Source organism: Pygocentrus nattereri, chromosome 15 (assembly GCF_015220715.1).
Source record: "Pygocentrus nattereri isolate fPygNat1 chromosome 15, fPygNat1.pri, whole genome shotgun sequence".
In the NCBI taxonomy this organism is placed as follows: domain Eukaryota; kingdom Metazoa; phylum Chordata; class Actinopteri; order Characiformes; family Serrasalmidae; genus Pygocentrus; species Pygocentrus nattereri.
Genome location: NC_051225.1, coordinates 3,080,173 through 3,106,950, shown reverse-complemented (window position 1 = coordinate 3,106,950; position 26,778 = coordinate 3,080,173). Strand labels below are relative to the sequence as shown.

At 43.9% G+C, this 26,778-nt stretch overlaps 1 protein-coding gene across 1 annotated transcript in view; it reads left to right on the top strand.

The window, feature by feature from the left end:
• The window catches only part of LOC108430246 (rho guanine nucleotide exchange factor 18), an 80,330-nt gene extending 54,409 nt beyond the window's left edge, over window positions 1-25,921 (top strand). Inside the window, exons 21-31 of the mRNA XM_037545549.1 lie at window positions 288-466; window positions 1,112-1,188; window positions 1,830-2,015; window positions 3,342-3,494; window positions 4,221-4,336; window positions 5,217-5,279; window positions 5,643-5,690; window positions 7,504-7,983; window positions 21,731-22,052; window positions 23,177-23,296; window positions 24,349-25,921. Of these exons, the coding sequence (XP_037401446.1) occupies window positions 288-466; window positions 1,112-1,188; window positions 1,830-2,015; window positions 3,342-3,494; window positions 4,221-4,336; window positions 5,217-5,279; window positions 5,643-5,690; window positions 7,504-7,983; window positions 21,731-22,052; window positions 23,177-23,296; window positions 24,349-24,491 (1,887 nt within the window). The 3' untranslated portion in view covers window positions 24,492-25,921. The remainder of the gene's footprint in view (window positions 1-287; window positions 467-1,111; window positions 1,189-1,829; window positions 2,016-3,341; window positions 3,495-4,220; window positions 4,337-5,216; window positions 5,280-5,642; window positions 5,691-7,503; window positions 7,984-21,730; window positions 22,053-23,176; window positions 23,297-24,348) is intronic.
• Window positions 25,922-26,778: the final 857 nt, after the last annotated feature.

The window sequence follows — 26,778 nt, the reverse complement described above, 5'->3', positions numbered from 1 at the left end:
GGTCACCACTGAAAACATTTAAAGGGTTATGCAACAAATGAGACCTGGAACTGTTGAGCAGCTGAAATCCCATATCAAACAAGAACACAAACACTTACAGGGTGCTTTTAAAGGAAGAGGTGATGAAGCACAGTGATAAACATGCCCCTGTCCCTTTTTGGAACTTTTTAGCTGCTGATGATGTGAATTCTATGGCTACCATTATTCCACAGTTAGATGAACTGAATCGTTCAGGAAAGTTTTTGTCCTTTCTGAATGTCCTGGTTTGATTTGCTCCCTATTTTCAGGACGGTAAGCCGTCAGTGATCTCTCTTCAGAAGCTGATTGTGAGGGAGGTGGCTCATGAGGAGAAGGCCATGTTCCTCATCTGCGCCTCCTCCACCGAGCCGGAAATGTATGAGATCCACACGTCCTCCAAAGAGGAGCGCAACAGCTGGATAACGTGCATCCGCCAGGCCGTGGACAGGTACGGTGCTGGAGCTGAACCTCAGGACCAAAAGTCTTTAGTTCTGCAACATGGAGCAAAAACCAAAGTCATTATAGGAAAGTCTGTCCACTCAAACCTGAAGTTAATTTTGAAAAACATGTTTGAAATCACTGTTAAAATCTGCTAACAGCATAAGCAGATTGTAGCGTTTGGTTCTTGTAACACACAGAACATGATTTTTCAGCTTATTCTGGCATCTGCGCTTACACGTCTCCACAATGAGGGAGAGCTCTTCCTCCCTGCAGTTTAAACAGCAAACGTTGTTCATCTCTTGATTATTTATGTATTTTATTTATTTATCTTTTCATTAAATGTTTGTACTACAGGCTTTTTCATTTATATTTCCTTCTTTATTACATGTCTGTTTTCTAAACAGGTGTTCCTTTTAAAATTATTTTTTTATTTTTTATTTTTTTTACTAAAACAGAACTTTATTTATTTGTAACTTTATTTATTTGTAACTTTATTTATTTGTAACTTTATTTATTTGTAACTTTATTTGTTTGCTTGTATCTTATTTGGCATACATCTTCCACTGAGCCAACAAGATATAAAATGGAAAATAGCATGTATTTGTGAACGTTTTATGATTGTTTTTATGACTGTGTCCTTTCTCACCTGCAGCTGCCCACACACAGAGGAGAGGCTGTTCAGTGAGGAAGAAGGAGAAGCGAGAGCTCAGCGGTTCAGAGGCATCCAAGGTAAAGACTACTGGATGTGTGATGCTATGTTTGGAGGGTTTTTTACCACTAGAGGGAGCACAAGTTCAGCAACTTTTACTGTCCACTCTATTAGACACTCCTACCTTGTCGGTCCACCTTGTAGATGTAAAGTCAGAGACGACAGCTCATCTGCTGCTGCACAGTTTGTGTTGGTCATCCTCTAGTCCTTCATCAGTGGTCACAGGACACTGTTGGCTGGATATTTTTGGTTGGTGGACTATTCTCAGTCCAGCAGCGACACTGAGGTGTTTAAAAACTGCAGTCCTGAGAATGATCCACCACCCAAAACAGTACCTGCTCTGTGAGGGTCCATGGGGGTCCTGACCACTGAAGAACAGGGTAACAGAGTATCAGAGAAACAGATGGACTACAGTCTGTAACTGTAGAACTACAGAGTGCAGCTATACAGTAAGTGGAGCTGATAAGATGGACAGTGAGCGTAGAAACAGGGAGGTGGTCAGAATGTTACGCCTGATCGGTGTATCTTCTAACCCCAGCCTGTCATTACATATTATGAAAAGTTAATGAAAATCGTTGATGTTGTTAATTAGTGCTTTAAAGAGAAAAGCACCCTCGTAATTTATCTGTTTATCCTTTTCTCTTCCACTTGCTCCTTTCAGAGCGCCTTACTGTGAAGGATGCCCAGATCACTCAGGCTCTGACGGAGAAGCTGCAGTTGTTTGCTGAGCTGGCTGAGTCTGTGTCTGGCGTGGAGGACGTTGGATCTCGCTCTCGCCTGCTGCTCCGTGGAGACGCCTCGGACCTCCAGCAGGGGGAGCAGCTGCTTAAGGGAGCCATTATTGAAGGTAGTTCAGTAATGAAATGAAAAATGATCTACCCTGATCTAATGAATATATTTGAACTGATATGGGATTCAATGGTTGAGATGTAAACGGAGAGATTCAGAGGGTTTGGTGTGAAACGGTTCAGACGTCTTTACAGTGGTGGTGATGGGAACCAGGCGTCGCCATGACTACAACACACATATAGACATTTTATTGACTATCCAGTACCACCAGTGAACCCACACGAGTCTTCTGAGTTTATATGGAATGTTGATGATGGTAAAATCTGGAAAATCTGAAAGAAAAAAAAAATAGTTTTGCTGTTTCTACATGTACCTCTCAGCATAGAACGGATTTAAAACCCAAAGATAAAAACACTTTAGACCAAAATCTCCTTCTGAAACAATATCTCCGACATCAGGCAGTGTATTCATAACTATTTCCTGTGTGGGAGCTTTTAGAGGTGTTAAACCATTGAGAGATCTGGTTCCTATCACCACCACCAGTTCTGACTCGAGAACAGAGCACTTCACATCAAGCCACTCTAAATGACTTTAACATCTAAACTAGGGCTGGGCGATATTGCAAAATAAGTGAATTCTTGATTATTTTCATATGTATTAACTGTTCTTGATTGATGTATGTATGTATGTATGTATGTATGCTGAGGTCAGTGTGGTTTTTCGTACGTCTTGAAAATTTTTATAGTTTTTGTTGGTATTTCATTAAAGTGTAAGCAACGTAAACTTGTACAGTCTCGGTTGTCACATTTCTAACATCGTGTGAAAAAGTTCATTCGAATTAATCGTAAAAATCGTCCAGCACTAATCTTAACCGTTTCATTATGCAGAAATTTTCAAGAATTCGACAGAATTAATTTCCCTTTAACGCGTGTGTCAGGCTCCAGTCCTTGTGGGCCAAAGTACTGCAGACTTCAGCACGACACCTCATTAAACACACCTGGTTGGAACTAATCAGTAACTAATTAGGAAAGTCTTCATGAATTGAATTCAGAGCATTAGATGAGGGTAAACGCTAATCTTCATCATTTTGGCCCAGAATACAAGACCCTGTAATCCTGGATGGATGGATGGATGGATGGATGGATGGATGGATGGATGGATGGATGGATGGATGGATGGATGGATGGATGGATGGATGGATGGATGGATGGATGGATGGATGGATGGATGGATGGATGGATGGATGGATGGATGGATGGATGGATGGATGGATGGATGGATGGATGGATGGATGGATGGATGCTTTATTGATCCCAACAGAAATTTAGCAAATGCACTCTGCATGTACAGATTTTTCAAGTTTCTCCTACATTGTTCTCTCTAGTTGAGAACCTGCAGAACCTGCTGGCCTCTGGTGTGAGAGGAGCTTCTCCACACTCTGAGGAAAACCAGAACCCAGGCTCAGGGTCCGGCATGCTGCCCAAAAGAGCGGACACGTTTGGGGGCTACGACAGAAACCCCCCTATGCTACAGAAGAGTAAGAGCTAACGGACCATTTAATTCTCCGTTTACTTCACTTCACATCTGTCTAACTTGTGGTCCATTGAAATCCTGTTGTCTTGCATGTTGTCTCTCTAATGGCATTCTCTGTGTGATTTGAATATCACTGTTATGTGATAATATTACACATTTTTTACACCATTTGAAAATGCCAGCTGCTCTTTAGTGTTGTGTGCACACTTCACACTGAATGGACCAATAGAAACGGTCCTGTTTTTAGAATAAGATCTCATTGCATCAATGGGTTTTTACCTTCTGTTACTAGGTTACTATTTTGGAGTTGATGTTTTTTGGGTAACACTGAAATCCTGCTGCGTATCACTGACATAACCATGTCATAAACATGGAAGATGTCATGCTCTCATGAGTTGTCATAACCGATTTTGTTCTGTAATGTAACGGCGTCTTGTTTCCATGATCGACCGCTTATGTCACGTTCTAGGTTTTGTGAGTACATTAAAGGTGACATTTGTTGTGACAATTAATGGTAACAGTAACATGACACTGAGCGAAATCTATGACAGCTTATGTCTGCCATGTTATGTTTATTGTATGATTGTCAGTCTTATGGAGCAGAATTTAAGTGCCGTAATACTGACTGACTGATCAGAATGAGAAGATGTTTGTATGTTTCGGTATAATTCTGTATGTTTGCCCCCCAGGAGGATAAGGGGCTTAGTAATTGTTTGTGTGTGTTAAATAGATGGCAGTGTAAAGAAGCTCTCGAGTGGATCAGGAAAGTCCAGAGACAGAAATCAGCGCGCCAGCTCTGACCCCCAGCTCAAAGAGATCTGCGCCGGTCAGGGGCTGGAGGACATGGTGAGAGAACTTCCCCCTCAACCCTTCAGGGGTGATCAGTAAATACCCATCAGATGATGAGCATCACTGTCAATCACTCACTCATCGTCTCTCTCACCCCAACTCTCGAGCTGTCCGTCTGTCTATATCCGTCACGCTCTGTCTGTCTGTCTATCACACTCTCTCTCGATCTGTCCATCTATCTTTCCCTCCGTCTGTCTGTGTCTGTCTGTCTGTCTCTGTCTGTCTGTCTATCCATCTGCCACGCTCTATCAGTCTTGTTCATTCATCCCTCATGGTCGGTCTGTCTGTCTCTCTATCTGTCCGTCTGTCTATTAATCGATCGGTCACCCTCTCTCTCACTGTCTTGCTCATTCATCCCTCACGCTCTGTCTATCTCTCTATCTGTCTGTCCATCCTCTGTCTATCCATCTGGCTAACTGTCTGTCTGTCTATCACGCTCTATCTATCTATCTATCTATCTATCTATCTATCTATCTATCTATCTATCTATCTATGACTTGCTCTTACTCCACCTCCCTCTATTTCCTGTTGTCTCCTGTCTCTTTTTCTTTTTCTTTCTTTTATTCTTCTTTTTCTACCGCTCCCTACCTGTCTGTCTTTTTATCTCACTCTCTGTTTCTTTCTTTTTCCGTTTTCATTTTTTCATGTCCCTTCTCTCTCTTCTATACTTCTGTCTCATTCTCCCTCTCGTCACGCTTTCCTTTGAAAGTTTTTAAAATATGGTAAGACATATTCTCTCATTCTCTCTCTCTCTCTCTCTCTCTCTCTCTCTCTCTCTCTCTCTCTCTCTCTCTCTCTCTCTCTCTCTCTCTCTCTCTCTCTCTCTCTCTCTCTCTCTCTCTCTCTCTCTCTCTCTCTCTCTCTCTCTCTCTCTCAGGATGACACTTCCTCTCCCAGCTGGAACACAATCTGGTTGAACTCCAAGTTTCCAGAGGCTGAGGTGAGAGTATTAGAGCAGTTGATGAGCAGGACATTATCCTTAATGCTTATTACTGTAACACACACCCATGGACTGATCTTTTATTGCAGTTCCCTAAGGGGTGAAAGCAAGCGTGTTTCCACCGGATTATGAACTGAGACAGAAATCATTGTCATGCATATTAATTTCGTAACGGTCTCCCTCCTGGGTGTTTCTTAGGAAAACAAAATCAGTCAGTCAGTTAAACCCATGATCCTTTAGGAATCCGCATTGACTGGCACCACATTATCGTTCCAATTTGTAACAAAATGGGTTTTAGTGAAGCTGATGTATCTGTGGTGTGATCCAGGTGTTTACATTGTCTTCTTTTTCCTGTTTTTCCAGTTCTTTGATCGGGTGTTGCTGCTCGCTCAGCGTCTCTACAGTCTGCAGGTAAACTAACATGACCTCATCCATCCCTCATGGTGCATCAGCACTACTGAACAAGGCCACAACAAACTGATGTGTCTCCAGTATCTGGGTTATTATAAGTTGAAATGTTAAATTTTTTTTTTTTTTTTTTTTTTTTTATTTAGTATTTAAATTTTTTTTTGGTTTATAGGTGTTTTAAGATTTAGTTCTATTTCTATTCTCTGAAAAGGAAGTGTTTTAGCTTAGTTTTTGAGTAATAGACCGCTCAAAAAAATAAAGGGAACACTCAAATAACACATCCTAGATCTGAATCATTGAAATTCTCATTGAATACTTTGTTCTGTACAAAGTTGAATGTGCCGACAACAAAATCACAAAAATCATCAATGGAAATCAAATTTATTAACCAGTGGAGGCCTGGATTTGGAGTCACACACAAAATTAAAGAGGAAAAACACACGACAGGCTGATCCAACTTTGATGTAATGTCCTTAAAACAAGTCAAAATGAGGATCAGTGTTGTGTCCAGCCTCCACGTGCCTGTATGACCTCCCTACAACGCCTGGGCAGCTCCTGATGAGGTGGCGGATGGTCTCCTGAGGGATCTCCTCCCAGACCTGGACTAAAGCATCCGCCAACTCCTGGACAGTCTGTGGTGCAACGTGGCGTTGGTGGATGGAGCGAGACATGATGTCCCAGATGTGCTCAATCAGATTCAGGTCTGGGGAACGGGCGGGCCGGTCCAGAGCTTCAATGCCTTCATCTTGCAGGAACTGCTGACACACTCCAGCCACATGAGGTCTAGCATTGTCCTGCATTAGGAGGAACCCAGGGCCAACCACACCAGCATATGGTCTCACAAGGGGTCTGAGGATCTCATCTCGGTACCTAATGGCAGTCAGGCTACCTCTGGCGAGCACATGGAAGGCTGTGCGGCCCTCCAAAGAAATGCCACCCCACACCATTACTGACCCACTGCCAAACCGGTCATGCTGAAGGATGTTGCAGGCAGCAGATCGCTCTCCACGGCGTCTCCAGACTCTGTGACGTCTGTCACATGTGCTCAGTGTGAACCTGCTTTCATCTGTGAAGATCACAGGGCACCAGTGGCCAATTTGCCAATCCTGGTGTTCTCTGGCAAATGCCAAGTGTCCTGCACGATGTTGGGCTCCTATAACAGTGTGTATTGGCAGTGATTGCTATAACAGTGATTGCTTACCATGTCGTAGCCCTTTGTTTAAAAGAAAATTAAAATAAATTTGATTTTCTTTTATATGGGCCCATTAAAATGTTGGAATTATTGATTAATGAATTTATAGTCTGAATTTTTAAACACAGTTTCTGGATAGTGGCACTGTCCATCATACCTAGGGCTGAAAGATGCATCATTTATATATCGAAATGTGCAATTTTCAAATCGCAAGAGCTGCAATGTTATTTATAGCCATTTTTCATTAGCAGTGTTTTAAGTGAGGAACATTTAACCTAATATCAAAGCTCACAAACTCCCTGTAGATGACCTAGACCTATTAAAAGCAACCAATTATATACTGCGACATCTCAACCACAACTAACTGGCAGTCTGGCATGTTCAGTGTTCAAGTCTCAAGCCAGAAAAGGTGGTTGTTCTGGTTTTCTTGGACAAAATAACAGGGCCGGACAATTTACATAGAATAATCGCTGTTTAAATCACAGTCGCAGTATCGATCAAAAAAATCGCAATTAGGTATTTTTCCCAAATTGTTCAACCCTAATCATACCATACTGGCCGTGTAGCCCTAATGTCCACTGTTTGCTTTTTTCCCTTCTTTTTGTCTCTCTAAACTTTGCACAGTCCATCATCTCGCAGCAGGACAGTCAGATTGAGCTTCAGAGAACGTCTTTGTTCTCGGCGGAACGGGACCGGCCCGGCCGGCCGCGTGGAACCAACGTACTGCTGGAACAGGAGAAGCAAAGGAACCTGGAGAAACAGCGCGAGGAGCTGGCCAACTTCCAGCGTCTGCAGGTGCAGCACCGCCAAGAGCAGACGAGGTGGGAGCGTGAACGCGATAGGCAGCGGCGGCAGGCCGAGACAGCCGAGCAGAAGCTGCAGGAGAGAGAGGAGGAGTGCAGGAGGCTAGAGGCTCGGCTGGCAGAGGAGAGGCAGGAGCTGGAGAGGCAGAGGCAGACCTACCAGCAGGACCTGGAGAGGCTGAGGGAGTCCACACGAGCTGTAGAGAAGGAGAAGGAGAAGCTGGAGCAGCAGCAGAAGAAGCTGAAAAAGCACAACACGGTGCCCAGCGGCGCTTCCCTGTACATCCAGGAGACGGCACAGGTGAGGATGGGCATTTATTTATTTTTTTATATATATATATATTTTTTATATTACATCTGATCTTTTCAAAATCCAACCTGAGCCACTTTCACATGTGGTCCTAGATCAGATACGTATCTGATTTGTGGCCTTGTGACCTTAATGTGACCCTCAGATCGGAGTTCATGGGCTTTTTTTCTGCTGCACGTGTGCCGTCATTCAGCGTTACCATGGCAACAGCGCCAAACAGACGTTAAAGCCTGTAAACGGTGGAAAAGCAGCTCATCTCCTCGTCTGGCTCTAATAATGAAGCTGAGAGCTGATCAGAGTTAATGATCTTCTCAGCGAAGCTCGTTCTGCTCGTTAGTTTGTGCTGATGATGCAGTGATTCAGTCACGTGACGTTACTGAGGAGGAGGAGCTCATGAGGGTCAGTTCAGGAGCCGGTTCATCACATTTAATGACCGATTTGAATCACTTAGCTAAACGAGTGAGAACCATCGAGTCGGAGAGATCGGATTTGAGCAATGAGACTTGTAATGTTATTGTAGCTTAACACTCTGATTGATGCTGCAAATTCTTTTTGCTGATTTATCTTTAGATCTAATCTTATCAGTTCTTTTTTACTTAGGCAGATAATTACAATACATTCAGACCTGAACTGTTGGCTTTTGGTTATTAGCCTGTTATTGTTGTAGACTAATTTATTAGTCTACTGTACTTGCGTTATATTACATTTATGGTGAGTTAGAATTAATTTTTTTTTTGTTTTGCCAGATCTTTAAACCATGTTTGCAGCTAAACGGTTAGCTAAGCTGGCAATCATACACTCACCGGCCACTAGGTTGCTCGTTTACTTTGCTAGTAAAAGGCTGGACCCCCTTTTCCCTTCAGAACTGCCTTAATTCTTCGTGCCACACTTTCAACAAGGTGTTGGAAACGTTCCTCAGAGATTTTGGTTGGTTATTTGAGTTCCTGCTGCCTTTCTATCATCTGGAACCAGTCTGCCCATTCTCCTCTGACCTCTCACATCAACAAGGCATTTTCGTCCACACAACTGACCGCTCACTGGATATTTCCTCTTTTTCGGACCGTTCTCTGTAAACCCTAGAGATGGTTGAGCGTGAAAATCCCAGCAGATCAGCAGTTTCTGAAATACTCAGACCAGCCCGTCTGGCACCAACAACCACGTCACGTTCAAAGCCCCTTAAATCCCCTTTCTCCCCCGTTCTGATGCTCGGCCTGCACTTCAGCAGGTTGTCTTGACTACCTCTACATGCCTAAATGCAGTGAGTTGTGGCCGTATGATTGGCTGATCAGCTATTTGTGTTAACAAGCAACTGAACACCTAATAAAGTGGTGAGTGTATAAGCATTAGTCTGTTAAAGTATCCAAGTTATCAGTAGCTACGTAGGCTAACGGCTGTATGGACTGGGAAGTGAGTGGGACGTTTTGAAACTTCAACGCTGACTGCGAACCATGTCCTCCTCTTTGTGGGAACGAAAGAAAGAACTTGGTTCTCTATCGTATGGGCTTTTTAAAATGTTGGGATTATATATTAATGTATTATTACTTAATATAAATTATTAATAAATTGTTTTATATACATTTTTATTTTTATATATATCTGTTTGACGTATCATCGTCATCATTTACTGCTTAGTCCAGATAGGGTCGCTATTGGGAGAGCTGAGAATCCCAGACGACCCTGACCCACACAGCTTCCTCCAGCTCGTTGCTGAGAGCCCCAAGCCACTCCCAGGCCAACTTGGAGCTGTAATCCCTCCAGCAGGTCCTAGGACGACTCCAGTGTCTTGTCCCAGTAGGCCGTGCCTACGTCTCATCACCAAATTGTTAATTTACCGAATTGTTCAGTGCTAGCATTATACAGGGAGATTCACTCGAAAGAGGCCCCGTATATTCTGTAGTAACTCTCTCTAGTAGGTCTCTCTAAAGTGCAACGTGATGAGCGTGTCGCTGGACCCTTCATGTGTCTGCCAGACAACAGAGATCACTTCCTGCATTGCATATGATGCAGTCGATCACACACACGTCAAGGTGTGTAGCGGATTTTTTTTTTTTATTCGGATTGCTTCGTCCTAACGGGAGTTACAACAGAATATACGGAGCCTTTTTCGAGTGAATCTCCACACATTTGTGTCATTTTATAAATGCATTTGCAGCCGTATTGATTTTATATAATTGAGTTATTTTGGATATTTATAGGTGTAGCTAAATTCCTTTTCAGTAATTACATTTTTATAACTTCTTAGCTGTTCAAAAGAAAAATAGCCCAGCCAGTTGAGTATGTGTCCTTATTATAAACCCCGCCCACTTTACTCTGATAGGCTGCACCCAGTTGCTCAGTTCTGATCCTCGGTTGGATAGAAGATGGCAAATGAGAGATGCTCGGAAGAGAGAGAGACAAATCAGCCTTGCAGTCTTACATTTCCTTACATTAATTCTATCTTTCTTATCAGTACGGAGTTGAAATTAGTTAGAAACAGCCTCTGCCTCTCCACCCTTCCTCACTAGCCAGGTGAGATGTTTTCTGCTGATCCCTCTTTCATCGCTTCCTGTACTGTAACTGTAGGCCCGGCCTGAACAATACCCCACTGTGTCCGGATTAAAGAGCTCCTCCGTTTCCCGCTCCGGGCCTGCGCGCTGTTTGCCGATGGGAGATGGGAGATAGCAGATAGGCTGCTGCAGGGGAAGAGACGCCTCAGCAGCGTTATTTGAGCGCAGTTAGAGCAAACCATGTACAGAGCCGCCCACACAGAGGAGCCAGTCTCTGTGTAAACAGATACAAATACAAAGCCACAGATGGGGACACATCCTGTAACGGCCAAGCCGAGATAAAGCTGCGGTGCCGTGTGATGTTACACTGGGCTTTATGCTTTTCAGAATCAGAAAGGACAGGAAGACGCAGTGCAACTGTGAAATTATCACATGGTTGCACTTTGCAGTGTGGATAAGGCAGAAATATACAAATATAACATCATGACCACCTCCTTGTTTCTACGCTCACTGTCCACTTTATCAGCTCCACTTACTGTATAGCTGCACTCTGTAGTTCTACAGTTACAGACTGTAGTCCATCTGTTTCTCTGATACTCTGTTACCCTGTTCTTCAGTGGTCAGGACCCCCATGGACCCTCACAGAGCAGGTACTATTTGGGTGGTGAGTCATTCACAGCACTGCAGTGACACTGATGTGGTGGTGGTGGTGTGTTAGTGTGTGTTGCGCTGGTGCGAGTGGATCAGACACAGCAGTGCTGCTGGAGTTTTTAAACACTGTGTCCACTCACTGTCCACTCTATTAGTCACTCCTACCTTATCCTTCCACCTTGTTGATGTAAAGTCAGAGACGACAGCTCATCTGCTGCTGCACAGTTTGTGTTGGTCATCCTCTAATCCTTCATCAGTGGTCACAGGACGCTGCCCACAGGACACTGTTGTCTGGATATTTTTGGTTGGTGGACTATTCTCGGTCCAGCAGAGACACTGAGGTGTTTAAAAACTCCAGTAGCACTGCTGTGTCTGATCCACTCAGACCAGCACAACACGCACTAACACACCACCACCACGTCAGTGTCACTGCAGTGCTGAGAACCCACCAGCTATACAGTAAGTGGAGCTGATAAAATGGACAGTGAGTGTAGAAACCATGCAGCTCTAGTAAGGCTTTAGCTTTCTTGGAGAGGTCACAGTCTTGACTGTTCTGGAATTTAGTATAACTCAGTTTTCTGCATTTTATCTGTGGAAATCCCCATTTGCTCTGCTCTGGGCCAGGTGTCACGCACTGATTTGCTGACCCCTGGCCTGGCACAGTCACTGTGCATAAGAGCATACAAACACAGATACCCCATTCATGACCTCCAGGCCAGGATGTCTTAATGTCTGCCCTCTATTGCATTAGACTGGCCAGAGAGGCGACTCTGGAGTCACTCCAGCCTGTCGTTCCGCTTGGTGCCTTAAAGCTACGCTATGTGTCGTTTTAGTTAAGGAGAAATTCCTGTTTACATTTGAGTCATTCAGAGCGGTTTGGTGTGAAATGCTTCATTCTAGAGAAACTTACCGTGGCAGAATTGTTCAAAGTGGTGGTGATAGGAACCAGACATCCACCTCTAAAAGCTCCCTCACAGTCTGAGACACTGTTTAACAATTTGAAGATTTGAAGACAGAAATAGCAGCTCATGAAATTCGTCCAGCGTCTATAAGCACAGGAACCAAAGACTGTCGTCTTGCTCTCATTTTTGGATTATTTTAGCAAAAAACTAAATTCTGCGGCTCCAAAGTTAGAGCTATGCACCCTCATTTACATTTACAGGGTTCAGCAGACGCTTTTATCCAGAGCGACTTACAAAAAGTGCTTTGTCTGTCTAGAGAAAGTATCTTTGCTAGTTACCAATAGATTAGAGGGAAAGCCGGTCCTGAGCTCAGATACTGCTAGAAATATAAGCCCCTGTGGACACAGAGAAAAAGAACAGGATTAAACGCAGTGCAGTGCAATTCATTACAGCGAAAACTCAACTCAAGCTCTTTTAAGTGCTGTATAGAGACGGTCTTCAGTCTGAGAGACTCTGCTGTTTGGACAGCCAGTGGGAGGAGTTCATTCCACCACCTGGGTGCCAGGACGGAGAACATTCTCGACGCTCGTCTTCCACGCGTCTTGAAGGATGGCGGGTCAAGCCGAGCTGCACTCGAAGCTCGAAGGGCTTTTGGTGCAGTTCAAGTTTTGACCATTGTCATCAGGGTGGGAGGGGCTGGTCCATGTTTGGCTTTGCAGGCATCGTGATTTTAAATCTAATGCATGCAGCTTCAGGAAGCCAGCGAAGGGAGCGCAGCAGTGGGGCGATGTGGCTGAATCACGTCAAAGCAGTAGAGATGCTGTAAACAGAATATTAATACACAAAAACAAGAATTAGGAACTAAATGTGAAGCACCAAAATCGAACTGGGGGAAAAAGTACATTTGCTAGTGGTGAACGTATTTTTTTTTATTTTTTATTTTTTTTATTCTTACCCAATTATCTCCCCAGTTTAGTAGTTTCCAATTCCACCTGCTAGTTAGGACTCACCCAATCACACAATACTACCAACGGTAGGAGGGTGAGGGCTAACAGGGGCTTCCTCTGAGACCTGTGAAACCGGCCACCCCATCATTTTGAACTGCCTACATACCTACCTACCTAGAGAGAGTGAGGGAGTGAGGCCAGTTGTGTTCTTTTAGACTCCTGGCTTCAGACAGCTGGCTCATCACCAGGGATCAAACTCACGATCTCCTAATGACCGAGCGCGACTCAGGAGCCGTGGTGATCATACTTGAGTAGAAATAAGTGTCATTTGAAGAACGTGGAACTGAGTAAATGCATTTGGTTGCTGCACACCTCTGGTGTTACAACATGCAGCTGATTGATATTAGCCTGCAGGCTTATATGTGAAATATCTGACAGGGCTTGGCTTTCAGATCTTGTTGTGCTCATTCCTTGGAATCCATTCATCTGTCTAATGGCCCTCTGGGTGTGGATTTACTGAATTAGTATGAGGACTTTAATGTAATGGGGATGGATTTCTGAAGGGTGTTGTGGATTGAAGCTCAAATCAAACAGTTTCTGAGCTGGTAATATTATCAACAAACACAGTGAGCTGTGATATTAATCAGAAATACTCTTCTTGTACTGTAAATGTGAATCATGACATTATTTGAACGCTGGTGCTTTATGATATCAAAAATCAGAAGACATTTTAGAGGTGGGGCAGAAGTTATTACATTTCGATGGAAGATTACAGGAAAGCAAGATTTGCATGTTGTAAAGGTTGTTAGATGATATGAAATAATAGTGTATAATATGAAAAAGTAAAGAAGCTTAGTTTGACTTCAGGTTGACTTACTAATTATTAATCAGTGACTCTGCACCGATCAGGCGTAACATTCTGACCACCTCCTTGTTTCTGCGCTCACTGTCCACTTTATCAGCTCCACTTACTGTATAGCTGCTCTCTGTAGTTCTACAGTTACAGACTGTAGTCCATCTGTTTCTCTGATACTCTGTTACCCTGTTCTTCAGTGGTCAGGACCCCCATGGACCCTCACAGAGCAGGTACTATTTGTATTCTCAGTACTGCAGTGACACTGACGTGGTGGTGGTGTGTTGGTGTGTGTTGGGCTGGTCTGAGTGGATCAGACACAGCAGTGCTGCTGGAGTTTTTAAACACCTCAGTGTCTCTGCTGGACTGAGAACAGTCCACCAACCAAAAATATCCAGCCAACAGCGTCCAGTGACCACTGATGAAGGACTAGAGGATGACCAACACAAACTGAGCAGCAGCAGATGAGCTGTCGTCTCTGACTTTACATCTACAAGGTGGACTGGCAAGGTAGGAGTGTCTAATAGAGAGGACAGTGAGTGGACACAGTGTTTAAAAACTGCAGAAGGACTGCTGTGTCTGATCCACTCACACCAGCACAACACACACTAACACACCACCACCACGTCAGTGTGACTGCAGTACTGAGAATACAAATAGTACCTGCTCTGTGAGGGTCCATGGGGGTCCTGACCACTGAAGAACAGGGTAACAGAGTATCAGAGAAACAGATGGACTACAGTCTGTAACTGTAGAACTACAGAGTGCAGCTATACAGTAAGTGGAGCTGATAAAGTGGACAGTGAGCGCAGAAACAGGGAGGTGCTTGTGTTCTGCCTGATCGGTGTAAAAGTAGCTCTAACATAAACATGTTGCAGCTAAACTGTACGGGTGTAAATCTCCGTTTAAGCCCAGGATGATCCTGTGGGAGTTTGTCAGTGTTGGTATTTGGGCACTGTAGAGATCTACAGGTGTGAATGGGCCTCTGTTTGGCTATAGTTTCATATTGTTTGTATACGGTGCAGTGCAGGCTTGTCTGGGCATGTTCAAGCTTTATCAGAGCTTCCGTGTAATCTTTCCGCCTCACTGTGAGCGCGAGTTCACACCCAGCAGTGTGATTGGTTCACTCTTTCAAGAGAATTGTGAAAGAACTGTACGCTTGTGCAACATTTAGTTCAGAAACATTGGCATTGCTAACAACATCGTTTAGTAAACATGAGTAAACAACCAACAGTTGTTTATGAATGCTTTGGTGACTTCTTGTTTTGTTTTTTGTTAACACTGGGCAGCGTACTGGTCATTATTGTGCTGTTTAAATGTAAATTGGATCCAGTGCAGGTCTGTTAGCACTGTTTATCACAGTACAGTGGAGTGCAGTGCAGTACAGAGCAACAACAGCCTGGTATAGAGCAGTACAGTGCAGTAGACTGGTACAGTGCAGTAGACTGTAGTTCAGTCAGGTAGAGTGCAGTAGACTGTAGTTCAGTCCGTGTCACAGCAGTACAGTGTAGTTGACAGTGATACAGTCTGGGTCAGTGCCGTACAGTGCAATAGTGCAGTCCAGTATAGTGCAGTAGCCTGTGGTACAGTCTGGGTCTACGCAGTACAGTGCAATAGACTGTGGTGCAGTCTGGGTCAGTGCAGTAGACTGTAGTACAGTCTGATTTAGTGTATTACAGTGCAGTAGACTGTAATACAGTCTGGTACAGTGCAGTAGACTATGACACAATCTGGGTCTGTGCTGTACCGTGCAGTATACTGTGGTACAGTCTAGATCAGTGCAGTAAAGTGCTGTAGACTCTGGTACAGTCCGGGTCAGTGCAGGACAATGCAGTAGACTGTGGTACAGTGCAGTAGACTGTAGTTTAGTCAGGTTTAGTGCAGTAGACTGTAGTTCAGTCAGGTACAGTGCAGTAGACTGTGGTACAGTCTGGGTCACAGCAGTACAGTGCAGTTGACAGTGATACAGTCTGGGTCAGTGCCGTACAGTGCAGTAGTGCAATCCGGTATAGTGCAGTAGCCTGTGGTACAGTCTGGGTCTGCGCAATACAGTGCAATAGACTGTGGTGCAGTCTGGGTCAGTGCAGTAGACTGTAGTACAGTCTGATTTAGTGTAGTACAGAGCAATAGACTGTGGTACAGTCTGGGTAAGTACAGTGCAGTAGACTGTGGTACAGTGCAGTGCAGTACTGTGGTGTACAGTGCAAAGGCTATATGGAAGTATGACTTTGACTGTTACAATGTTGGAAACAGTCGTGTTTATTTTCGTGCGCAAAGGGAGAATAAATGAGCCTTCAGGGTGTGGAAGTGTTTGACCTGAGTAACAGCCGCTTACTCACATCCTCTCTGAGAACAGCCACATCCCGACTCCTCGTAAACTCATAACATAACGTCTCCTCCTTTCTTTCTGTCTTTCTCCCTCTCAGTCATGATTATATATTATTTTGAGTACCTTTGGTATTTTTTGCTTTTGCTGGGTTTATTTTTCTGAGCTGTGTGATTACACTCGTCCTCTCGTCACGCTGTCCTAACGCCGACTGATTTATTTTCTGAGGAATGTGGTGATGAGTGTGTTGAGCTGGGTTTGTGTTCTGCTGCTCGTGTTTGTGCAGGATGGGAAAAACCCCTGAACAGGTGTTTAAGAGTGATTTAAGAGGCAGGTATTCAGAGGGAACCCGGCCTGCGCTTTTGACCGAAGGGCTAAAATACATGTTTGTAGAAATTTTAGGGCAGAACCGAACATCTGCACTGCGTGATGTACCTTCCACACAGTCCTCACTGCACCGCCACTGCACTGCCACTGCATCAGCTCATCGTTTACTTTCTTTCTCTTCCTTCTCCTTTTTTCCTCCTTCTCTTTTTCGCTCTTTCTTACTCTCTCTTCTCCTTTCTATCTCTTCCTGCTCTTTCACTTTTACTCTTTCATCCCTTCTTTATTTCTCTTCTCTCCCTGCCCTTGCTTTTCTTTTATTGCCTCTCTTTCTCACCTTCTCTTTCTGCTTTCTCTCTTTTCTTATTTTCTTTATGCTTCTTTTTCTTTCTTCTTCCCTTCTGATTCTCTCTTCTCTTATTTTCTGACTGTTCTTTCTTTTCTCTTATTCGCTCTTTTTTCTCTCTGTTCCGATTCTCCCTTTTTTCATTAATTCGCTCGCTCGCTCGCTCCCTCTCTGTCTCTCTCTCACTCTCTTGCCCCCCCCCCTTGTCTTTTGATTCTCTTATACACAAAGTCTTTTCTCTCTCTCTCTCTCTCTCTCTCTCTCTCTCTCTCTCTCTCTCTCTCTCTCTCTCTCTCTCTCTCTCTCTCTCTCTCTCTCTCTCTCTCTCTCGCTTCTCCCCCCACCCCCCCCCCCCCCCACCCCTCGCTCTTCTCTCTCCCCCCTCCCTTTTATCTTCTGGAAACCACATACTCTTTATCATAACTCAGTTCAGAGAGAGGAACAATACAGAGTCTGTGTGGAAGCTGCTGAGCTCTGTAAAGGCAGTTCTGCCCTGAGGCCGAGTGGAGGATGGCCCTACTTTGAAGTTTTTTTTCCCCCCCTGGGGACCCCGCTGATGCATCCAGTAGAAGCTCCACAGCTGGCAAGCCTTTTCCCGTGTCCCCAGACTCTGCCTCCTCACTGGAGAATGTGTCGGTGGGATTGAGAAGGTCCTCAAAGTATTCCTTCCACCGCCCAATGACGTCTCCAGTCGAAGTCAGCAGCACACCATCTCCACTGTATACAGGGCTAGTGGCACACTGCTTTCCCCTTCTGAGTCGCCTGACGGTTTGCCAGAATCTTTTCGGAAGCTGACTTGGTCACTTTGCAAGGTCTCACCAAACTCCTCCCACACCTGGGTTTTTGCCTTGGCGACGACTGAAGCCGCAGATCACTTGGCCTGTTCTTCAGCTTGACGGCGTCTCTCACCTGGGGTGTCCACCACAGAGTTCGAGGATTACCGCTACGACAGGCACCAACTACCTTGCGACCACAGCTACAGTCAGCCGCTTCAACAATGGAGGAGCGGAACGTGGCCCATTCTGAGTCAATGTCCCTCACCTCCCCCAATATCTGGTCAAAGTTCTGACAGAGGTGTGTGTTGAAGATCAATCTGACAGGTTCTTCTGCCAGACGTTCCCAGTGAACCCTCACTATACGTTTTGGCTTGCTTGGTCTGACCGGCATCTTCCCCCACCACCTGGTCCAACTCACCACCAGCTGGTGATCAGTTGACAGCTCAGCTCCTCTCTTTACCCGAGTGTCCAAAACACATGGCTGCAAGTCCGATGACACGACTACAAAGTCAATCATTGACCTGCGGCCTAGGGTGTCCTGGTGCCATGTGCACTTATGGACATTCTTGTGTTCGAACATGGTGTTCGTGATGGACAAACTGTGGTTTGCACAGAAGTCCAAAAACTGAACACCACTCGGGTTCAGATCAGAGAGGCCATTCCTCCCAATCACACCCCTCCAGGTCTCACTGTCATTGCCCACGTGAGCATTGAAGTCCCCCAGTAGAACAGTACAGTCTCCAGGAGGAGCACTTTCAAGCACCCCTCCCAAGGACTCTTAAGAAGGCTGAATACTCTGAGACAACAGTCAGGACCCGTTCCCCAACCCGAAGGCGTAGGGAAGCTACCCTCTTGTCCACCGGAGAAAACCCCAACATACAGGTGCCGAGTAGAGGGGCTATGAGAGAGCCCACACCTGCCCGCCGCCTCTCACCATGGGCAACTCCAGATAAGAATAAAGTCCACCCCCTCTCAAGGAGATTGGACCTAGAGCCCAAGCTGTGTGTTGAGGTGAGCCCGACTATATCTAGCCGGTATCTCTCAACCTCGCGCACCAACTCAGGCTCCTTCCCCGCCAGTGAGGTAACGTTCCAAGTTCCAAAAGCCAGTTTCAGCAACCGAGGATCAGAACGCCAAGGGTTATCACCCCAGGAGAAGAAGAAACAAACACATTCGTCATGGAACTTAATCTAATAAGTCATTTTGGACCATCAATAAATTTTAATTCCAAATTTGCCACAAAGGGAAGTTTGTAAATTATAGAAAAAAAGTGGTGATTATAAATAATTTGCTTTATAATTTTTATTTATTAAGTTATTTCCCGTTTATCTTTTTCCAATAAAGGCTTTGCACGATTCACTATTGTTAAGTCCATTTTGATTGTTTGGCCTTAGAAATAGACAGAACTCAGATTTCACAGTTAATCAGATTACTTGCTTGTTTGATGACTCATATCAACAGTAACAATTTAAAATATTGCAACAACATCAAAGAAAATCACAATGCAACAATTAATCGTAATATCAGAGCAGCTCTTCCTCTCAAATCTGAGTAAATGAGTTTGTTGTTTAAGCGGTTTAGATACGTTCTAGTTGACTCTGATGTTGTCTAATCAGGGCTGAGTTGGTTTGTATTCCAGTGAGCTCCACGTGGCAGAAAGCAGGGCGTGTTTTTAATCGGAGTTGATCTGGTAAAGACCCCTGTGTTTGGTTTTTTTTCTCCACATTTCCTGCCTGCTGTGTTCAAACACGCCGGCCGCTCTGAGGATCCGCGTTCAAAGAGAAATCTGAAAGTCTTTTAAACACAGCCAGCCGCGGAAACCCCTTTCATCACTCCAGCGCACACATGCTTCTGTTTTAGCCTCTTCAGTGACGTTTCTTTTCCAGCAGCTCAGCTGAGTCTGAGCAGGCCACGCCTCTTTTATGACTTTGTACAGAAATATAGTTTGTTGCTTTTTCCCATCTCTCATTTCTCCCATAGACTCCTTCATTTTCGCCACTACTCAAACTCCACTGTTTCCTTTGCCCAACAGACACCAAACCGCATGTTCTCACTCAAGGCAGATCCATGAACTCTAATCTACACTCCTCTGTGTCGTTTTCTCATCCCTTGTTCCTCTCATAGAGTCCCATTCATTTTCGCCGCCAACAAAGCCCTAATCTTTCTTTTTACCGGACGCCACCTTAACTACAAGTATGCACTCGGGGCAGGGCCCCAAGCTCTAATCCACAGCCATACTGACCTGCACTCCTCCATTTGTCATTTTTTCATCCCTCGTTCATCCCATAGACTCCCCTTCATCTTAAACGTCACAAAGCCTACCACTTGGTTACTTCCTACGAAAAACTAAAAACACATCCGTACACCATGGCAACTGCCTGGCAGTAATTTAGCAATGGCATGGGGCACCATAGCAACTGCCTAGCAACACTTTAGGTCACCTGGGACATTGTAATAACTGCTCCTTCATGAAATGCAATTTTCTATTTATTATTATTATTATTATTATTATTATCTTCTTCATTTATGTTGCATTTTTATACATAAAATGAAGCTCACAGTGCTTCACTATAAAGTTCAACAGGAAAAATAAGACTGGGGGCAGTCGTGGGCTGGAGGTTCGCTGTGAACGGAAGGTTGCCGGTTCGATCCCCTCGGCTGACCGTCCTTGACTGAAGTGGCTTGAGCAAGACACCTAACCCCCAATTGCTCTCCAGGCACCGTGGATTGGGCTGCCCACTGCTCTGGGCGAGTGTGCTCACTGCCCCCTAGTGTGTGTGCTCACTAGTGTGTATGTCTGTGGGTGTTTCACCGCACAGCTGGGTTAAATGCAGAGGTCTAATTCCACAGTGTGCAGACCAGAGACAAACGGTTGTAAATTCTATTCTAAATAGCATAAAGGAAAACAAATGTAAATAGCAAAAGAAAAATATAGTATAACAGTGTAGTATTAGTATAGTACTTAATATAAAACGAAGGGAGAGTAAGAAAAAGTAAGTAAATAGAAAACGTGAATATATTGTTTGTTGGCCGTTATCAAGACAGTGGGGTTTTTTTTTCTGTTTGTTTGCATTGGTTGGTTGGTTTGTTCTCTTTTTACTGTGCACTGTGATCATCCTGACCAATCACAGCTCCAGAATTTCCTTGGGCGTTTGGGAGTAATACAGGCTAATCTTTATGGATTGTCTGTTTTAATAGGCTGTGAAGTGTATCAGCTGCAGTGTGTAGCAAAATAATTGCGGTGCTGATATTCTGACCGTACAGTTATATAACAGCTGCCTTAATGTTGTCTCAGCTGGACCTGCAGAGTTTCCACAAGGATTTCAGTGAAGGACTGTATAGTAGTAACTCAATTATGTTGCTGTCTTTTCCATACATGCCCCAAAATCTTGTTGACGTTTAGCTTTTCAAAACATTTTTAATACAGTCATGTTTTATTGGTCAAGTTGTGAACACTCAATATTTTGAACAACAAGCTGATTCAGATTGTTCTTATTTTTCTTATTTTTGCCAAAACTGCAAAGTCTAAATTAGTTGGATTTGGAGCTTCTTGAAGGTTTCACATTCAGCATGCAACGACAACTGTCAAAGTTTATTTATATAGCACATTTTACAAGAGGAGCTGTAAAGCAGCTTTACAGAAAAACGGCAAGGAAAAACTCCCTAAGACCAAGAGGAAGAAACCTTGAGAGGAATCACGACTCAAAAGGAGGAACCCATCCTCCTCTAGTCAACACCGGACAGCAAACGGCGTTGGAATGAAATATTAGAATACAAAACAGGGAAAACAGTCTGAGCCATGGGTAATTAGATAGTTTGAGTTAATGCAGCAGCAGTAGGGTCGGTTCATGAGGGGGAGGTTTGCACAGCTTTGTACAGCATGAAGCTCCATGGTGGTCAAAACGGTGCAGGTGAGCCAACAGAGGTGCAGCTCTGGTGGCTCCCATGTGGCGACTTAGACAGACGTCACTCAGGGGCTCAAATAGAGGGAGGGAGAGAGAAAAATTGATTTACAGGACAGGTCTGGTTATGGAGAGATATTAGTGAGTAATAGTGCAAAAACTGAAATTAGTGAAATGCTAAGTTTGTCGTATGCAACACTAACAATACAAATCTTTTCTTTCCAGCTCCCAGGCTCCTCCAGTTTTAACGGAGAGCTCCTGCTGGGTAACGCCGGCGGAGACTCGAGTGTTCAGCCCCGGCTGCCGGTCCGCTCCAGCCTATCATTGGCCCCTGCCGATTACCTGGAGAGGCCGGAGGTTCACCCCCGCAGAGAGAGCAGCACACCCCTGCCCATGAAGACCGAGGTGCCCATCCACCTCATCAGCACCACCAACCAGCACCACAAACAAGGAGTCGTCCAGCAGCAAATCCCCACCAAACTCGCCACCATGAAGTGCAAGGACAAGAGCAGCAAGGGCAAAAGCTCGCACCGCACGGACAGCTCAGGTTAGTCATAATTCATAGACGCCTGCTTCTGGAGGTCTACAGCCCTGCAGAGTTCACCTGTAAAAGCTGTGATGCACCAGGTATCGTGTGAATAAAGGTGAAAATGTGAAATATTCCAATTTTTTTCCCAAAACTTTGCTGTGACGTTCAAACCAAGGCATCCTTTGGCTGGCGTCTACAGGGAGATTCACTCAAAAGAGGCCCCGATTGTTCTCTTGTAACTCCCGTTAGGATGAAGCAATCAGAACGAATGAAATGCACTACATACCTTGACGTGTGTGTAATTGATTGCATTGCATGCGATGCTAGAAGTAATCTCCGTTTTCTGCCACCCAGGACGCACCCAGAAGTTGCAAACAGAGGTTAAGGCTGTCTGGCGCCTACCTCACCGCTCCAACGCAGGGGCGTCCCGCCTTGTTTGAAGCTCCATGTACACATTGCGTGTTTGGTTCAGATTGCTTCGTCCTAGAGAGAGTTATTACAGAATATTTGGGGCCTCTTTCGAGTGAATCTCCCTGTAATACTGCTTAATAATTAATAACGATGACTATATTCTGCTCAGACAGGATGCAGCTTAGTTAATGTCTGAGTAGCCTTTGATTAGAAACCCAAATATTGCCAAATTTGACCATTCTTCTGGACAAGCTTGACCACTGAAGTACCAGAGTTTTTGTCATTTGCATTTTCACTAGCATTCTTTGCCAGATTAGAATCTATATCATAAACATTCCTAGTGCCCTTTAAGGCGTGGATGTGTGTGATTTATAAACAGAACATCAACTAATTAGTTTGTAATTAAATAGAGTAAATATAATTTGCATTTCATCAGCCCACAGTTTGGATGCCCATAATCTGGTACAGCTCTTCAAGTCTCTAGAATCATCTTATTACACATCTGGACCCAAACTTTGCATTGTGGTAGATCTCAATGAGCAGGATTTGAGTATATTTTCTAGATTTCTCTCTTAAATTACTCAATTAAAGGCAAACGTGTTTAAAAGATTACAGGAAATTAAGATTCTGGTCTTTTTAAAGATATAATATCTGGTGAGTTGTGCTTTTTCTGACCAGGAGCATGAATGTGTGTGATATTGAACTAAACTTAACTAAATTTGTTTGGGCAGCTTCAGTAGATTTTAAGCTTCCTCTGAAGCTCTCAGTCAGAGACAGCGAGGGCACACTGAAGGTCCGCCGCTCCGTCAGCCCCAACCAGCAGCCTCAGCCTCCACAGACCCTGCTCACAGGTAAAGCATAGGTTACACAGTTTTTAAAGTCTGAGGTGAAAAATCCTTTTACTGAATTTCTTGGCTTTTTGACATGAGAGTGAGAACATTACACTCGACAATAAGGCCAAAAATAGCACATGATGCGTTTCGGCAGGGGCAGTCGTGGGCTGGAGGTCAGGGATCTGGCCCTGTGACCGGAAGGTCGCTGGTTCAATCCCCAGTGCCGACAGCACATGACTGAGGTGTCCTTGAGCAAGACACCTAACCCCCAACTGCTCCCCGGGCGCTGTGGATTTGGCTGCCCACCGCTCTGGGCAAGTGTGCTCACTGCCCCCTAGTGTGTGTGTCTATTCAGTAGTGTGTATGTGGTGTTTCACTTCACGGATGGGTTAAATGCGGAGGTGGAATTTCCCCGTTTGTGGGATTAATAAAGTATCACTAAACTTACAGAACTCCATCACTTCACATGTGACGTGTATCCAGACGTCACCTTTATATCATTTAAGGAGGAGTTTCTCTGTTTATCTGGGTATATATTACACAATTTTATATGTAACATTTTAAACCACCTCCATCATTTGGGTGGTGGGTCAGACACAGCAGTGCTGCTGGCGTTTTTAAACACTGTGTCCACTCAGTGTCCACTCTATTAGACACACCTGGGTTGTTGGTCCACCCCGTAGATGTAAAGTCAGAGACAATAGCTGATCTCTTGCTGCACAGTTTGTGTTGGTCATCCTCTAGTCCTTCATCAGTGGTCACAGCAGGCTTCCCACAGGACGCTGTCGGCTGGATCTTTTTGTTTGGTGGACTAACAAAAAGTATTAATAAAGTATCAGAGAACCAGATGGACTAATAAATAAAATGATCAAAGTGTGATTTGGGAATCATCTCACTCTTTAAAGCTGTTTAACAGATAAGATTAGAGTATAAATTTAAAATATGATATAAATGTAAAATGAATTTGTTCAGTATCTGCTATCAGAATATTTAGCCTCTTAAATTTGTTGTTGGGCTGCTATATAAACCTGGATTATCGACCTGATCTGTGTCATTATTGTTCCTCTCAGATCCCCCCAGCCTGGCAGACACCTGCCCCACTGAGCCACCGCCCAGCCAGTCAGTCAGTCTGCTGCGGCCTCAGAGCCAGAATCTGACCCCTCCATACGCCGTCCCCGACGAGACCGCCAAGGAGGACGTCATCTTCTTCTGAGCGTGGCAGTGCATGCTGGAAAGATGTGAGGAGGTTTGCAACTGAAGGCACAAGAGCACTGCGACATTTATTTCTCTGAAGGATTTTTTTTTATTTTTTTTATTTTAGCACGGTTCCCGTTTTAATTACTAAGGCCAACGACTCTCACTGTTAAATGGAAATAAATGGTGAAGAGAAAGGAAAAAAAAAAACGTTTTAGAGGAAAAATTCACTGCTGATTGAGAATCCAAAGACCAGCAAGTGAACGGGGCACAAAACGAGTGTGGAAGTGAAGTTAAATGGAAAAATGAAGGAAATGAAGTGGACTCAGTCGGTCACCTTAGCACTCCTGGACTTTCGCGTATGACGTTGCACCTTCTTTGGATAAAAGCTGGACACAGGGATGTAGTGTTGCCCATCCTCGTAGCAAACTGTCCAAGTAGCTTGAAACCTTACTCAGCCAGGAAGTTTCTGCTGCGTCTGTGTGTGTAAAATAATTTAGTGAAGGGTTTTATTGAAGTCAGTCATTGATTGTATCGCTCTTGGAAGAAAGCTCAAGTGTGTTTTGTGCATCTGTGTTTGGTTTTTGTCAGTCGTCAAAGCGCTCCACGTGCAGCTCTGCACCTCTTTGGCGTTTTATTAGTCACGCTGACACCTCATTTCACCAAAACATGCTGGATTTCCCTCTTCGTTCTGATGGCAGAATGTAGCCGGTCTTTGAAGGATTTTCTTTTTAACCTCTAATTCCAAGCAGCTCCTAAATCCAGACCAGCGACATCCAAGAAATCTTAGCAACATCCTTTATTTCTAGAGGGTGCACGATCAAAACCAGCTGGCATTCACTTCTAGTTGGCAATCTAGGAAAAATAGCAGTTTTATGACGCTTGTCTTTGTAGCCTAATGTTTTCTTTATATATATTTAAAAAAAAAACAACTATCCAATAAAAATCAGCCAACAATTTAGCTGCGAAGGAAACCGAATCAGAGATAAAATTTCACTCATATTTATTTCCATGAAAGCAGCCCTAATGTAATCAAAGGGATTTCTGTATGTTTTTATGAAGATATATTAGCCCTCGTTGTCGCAAATTAAAAGTGAGTGGATTTTTATTTAACATAGCCAGAAGAACACAATATATACACAATACCTACTGGGTAATGAGTACATTTCAGCTTTGTGAACCACATTTTCTGTATTTAAGTGCCAAATAGTGTCCAAGCTTCAAACTGTCTAATGTGCTTTGGTTAGGCAAGTTCAGACCCATCAGGCCTCAGAACCCCTTACACATATGCTTGTGTGGACAGGGAAGTGGTCAGTACTTCACCAATGCTGAGATGCTTGATAAATAGGGGCAGCTGGTCATATTCATGTGTTTTAGTTCTCAGAAGTTGTGCTAACTTGGCAAGGCAAAAAACATTTTTGTTTTTTTTTTTTTATTTAAATTAATTTTTTATTTTTTTAAAAATTTTTAATTTTTTCAGATTTTGTTTTTCTGCCAACTCTTGAAACAAACGTGGCATTTTTGTTTGATTTCAAATTCATTAAGCTGATTTCAACTTTATTTATTGTAGTTTTCATCAGGGCAGCCGCCCAATCACAGCATCATGGTTTAAGTAATGAGCTTAAAGGCCCTAAATGGAGTAGAAGATCCACATGACACTAGAGAAGGATCTTCAGTATGGAGAGATATGATGATAATATAATCTGCCAGTACATTTCTAATACAATCTCAGTAGGACATCAAGCTGTTTATCTCGTATATGCATATTTCTTCATTTCTCACTATACGTTTCTCGCTGTGACGTTAAAACCTCAGCTTTTACATAGTCTGAGAACGTCAGCTGCCCCTTACTTTGGGCATGGACCAATATAAGTGGTCTAAATTTACTTTATTAAACAGGATTTCCGACAAAATATCTGCATAATTCAGTGTTTGAGATGGAAACAGAGATTCAGAGGGTTTGGTGTGAAACGGTTCAGACGTCTTTACAGTGGTGGTGATGGGAACCAGGCGTCGCCATGACTACAACACAGATATAGACACTTTATTTACCATCCAGAACCACCAGAGGACCTACACGAGTCTTCTGAGCTTATATGGAATGTTGATGATGGAAAATAGTGGAAAATCTGAAGTAGTAAGTTTTTGTTAGGGACTCTTATGTGAGCGTTTGGAGGTGGACATCTGGTTCCTATCACCACCACTCTCCAACGTTCACATCAAAGCACTCTGACTTTTGTTTACATCTTGACCATTTAATTATGTTTAATGTTGAAGAGTTGGTGGAATTAACTTCAAATAAAATC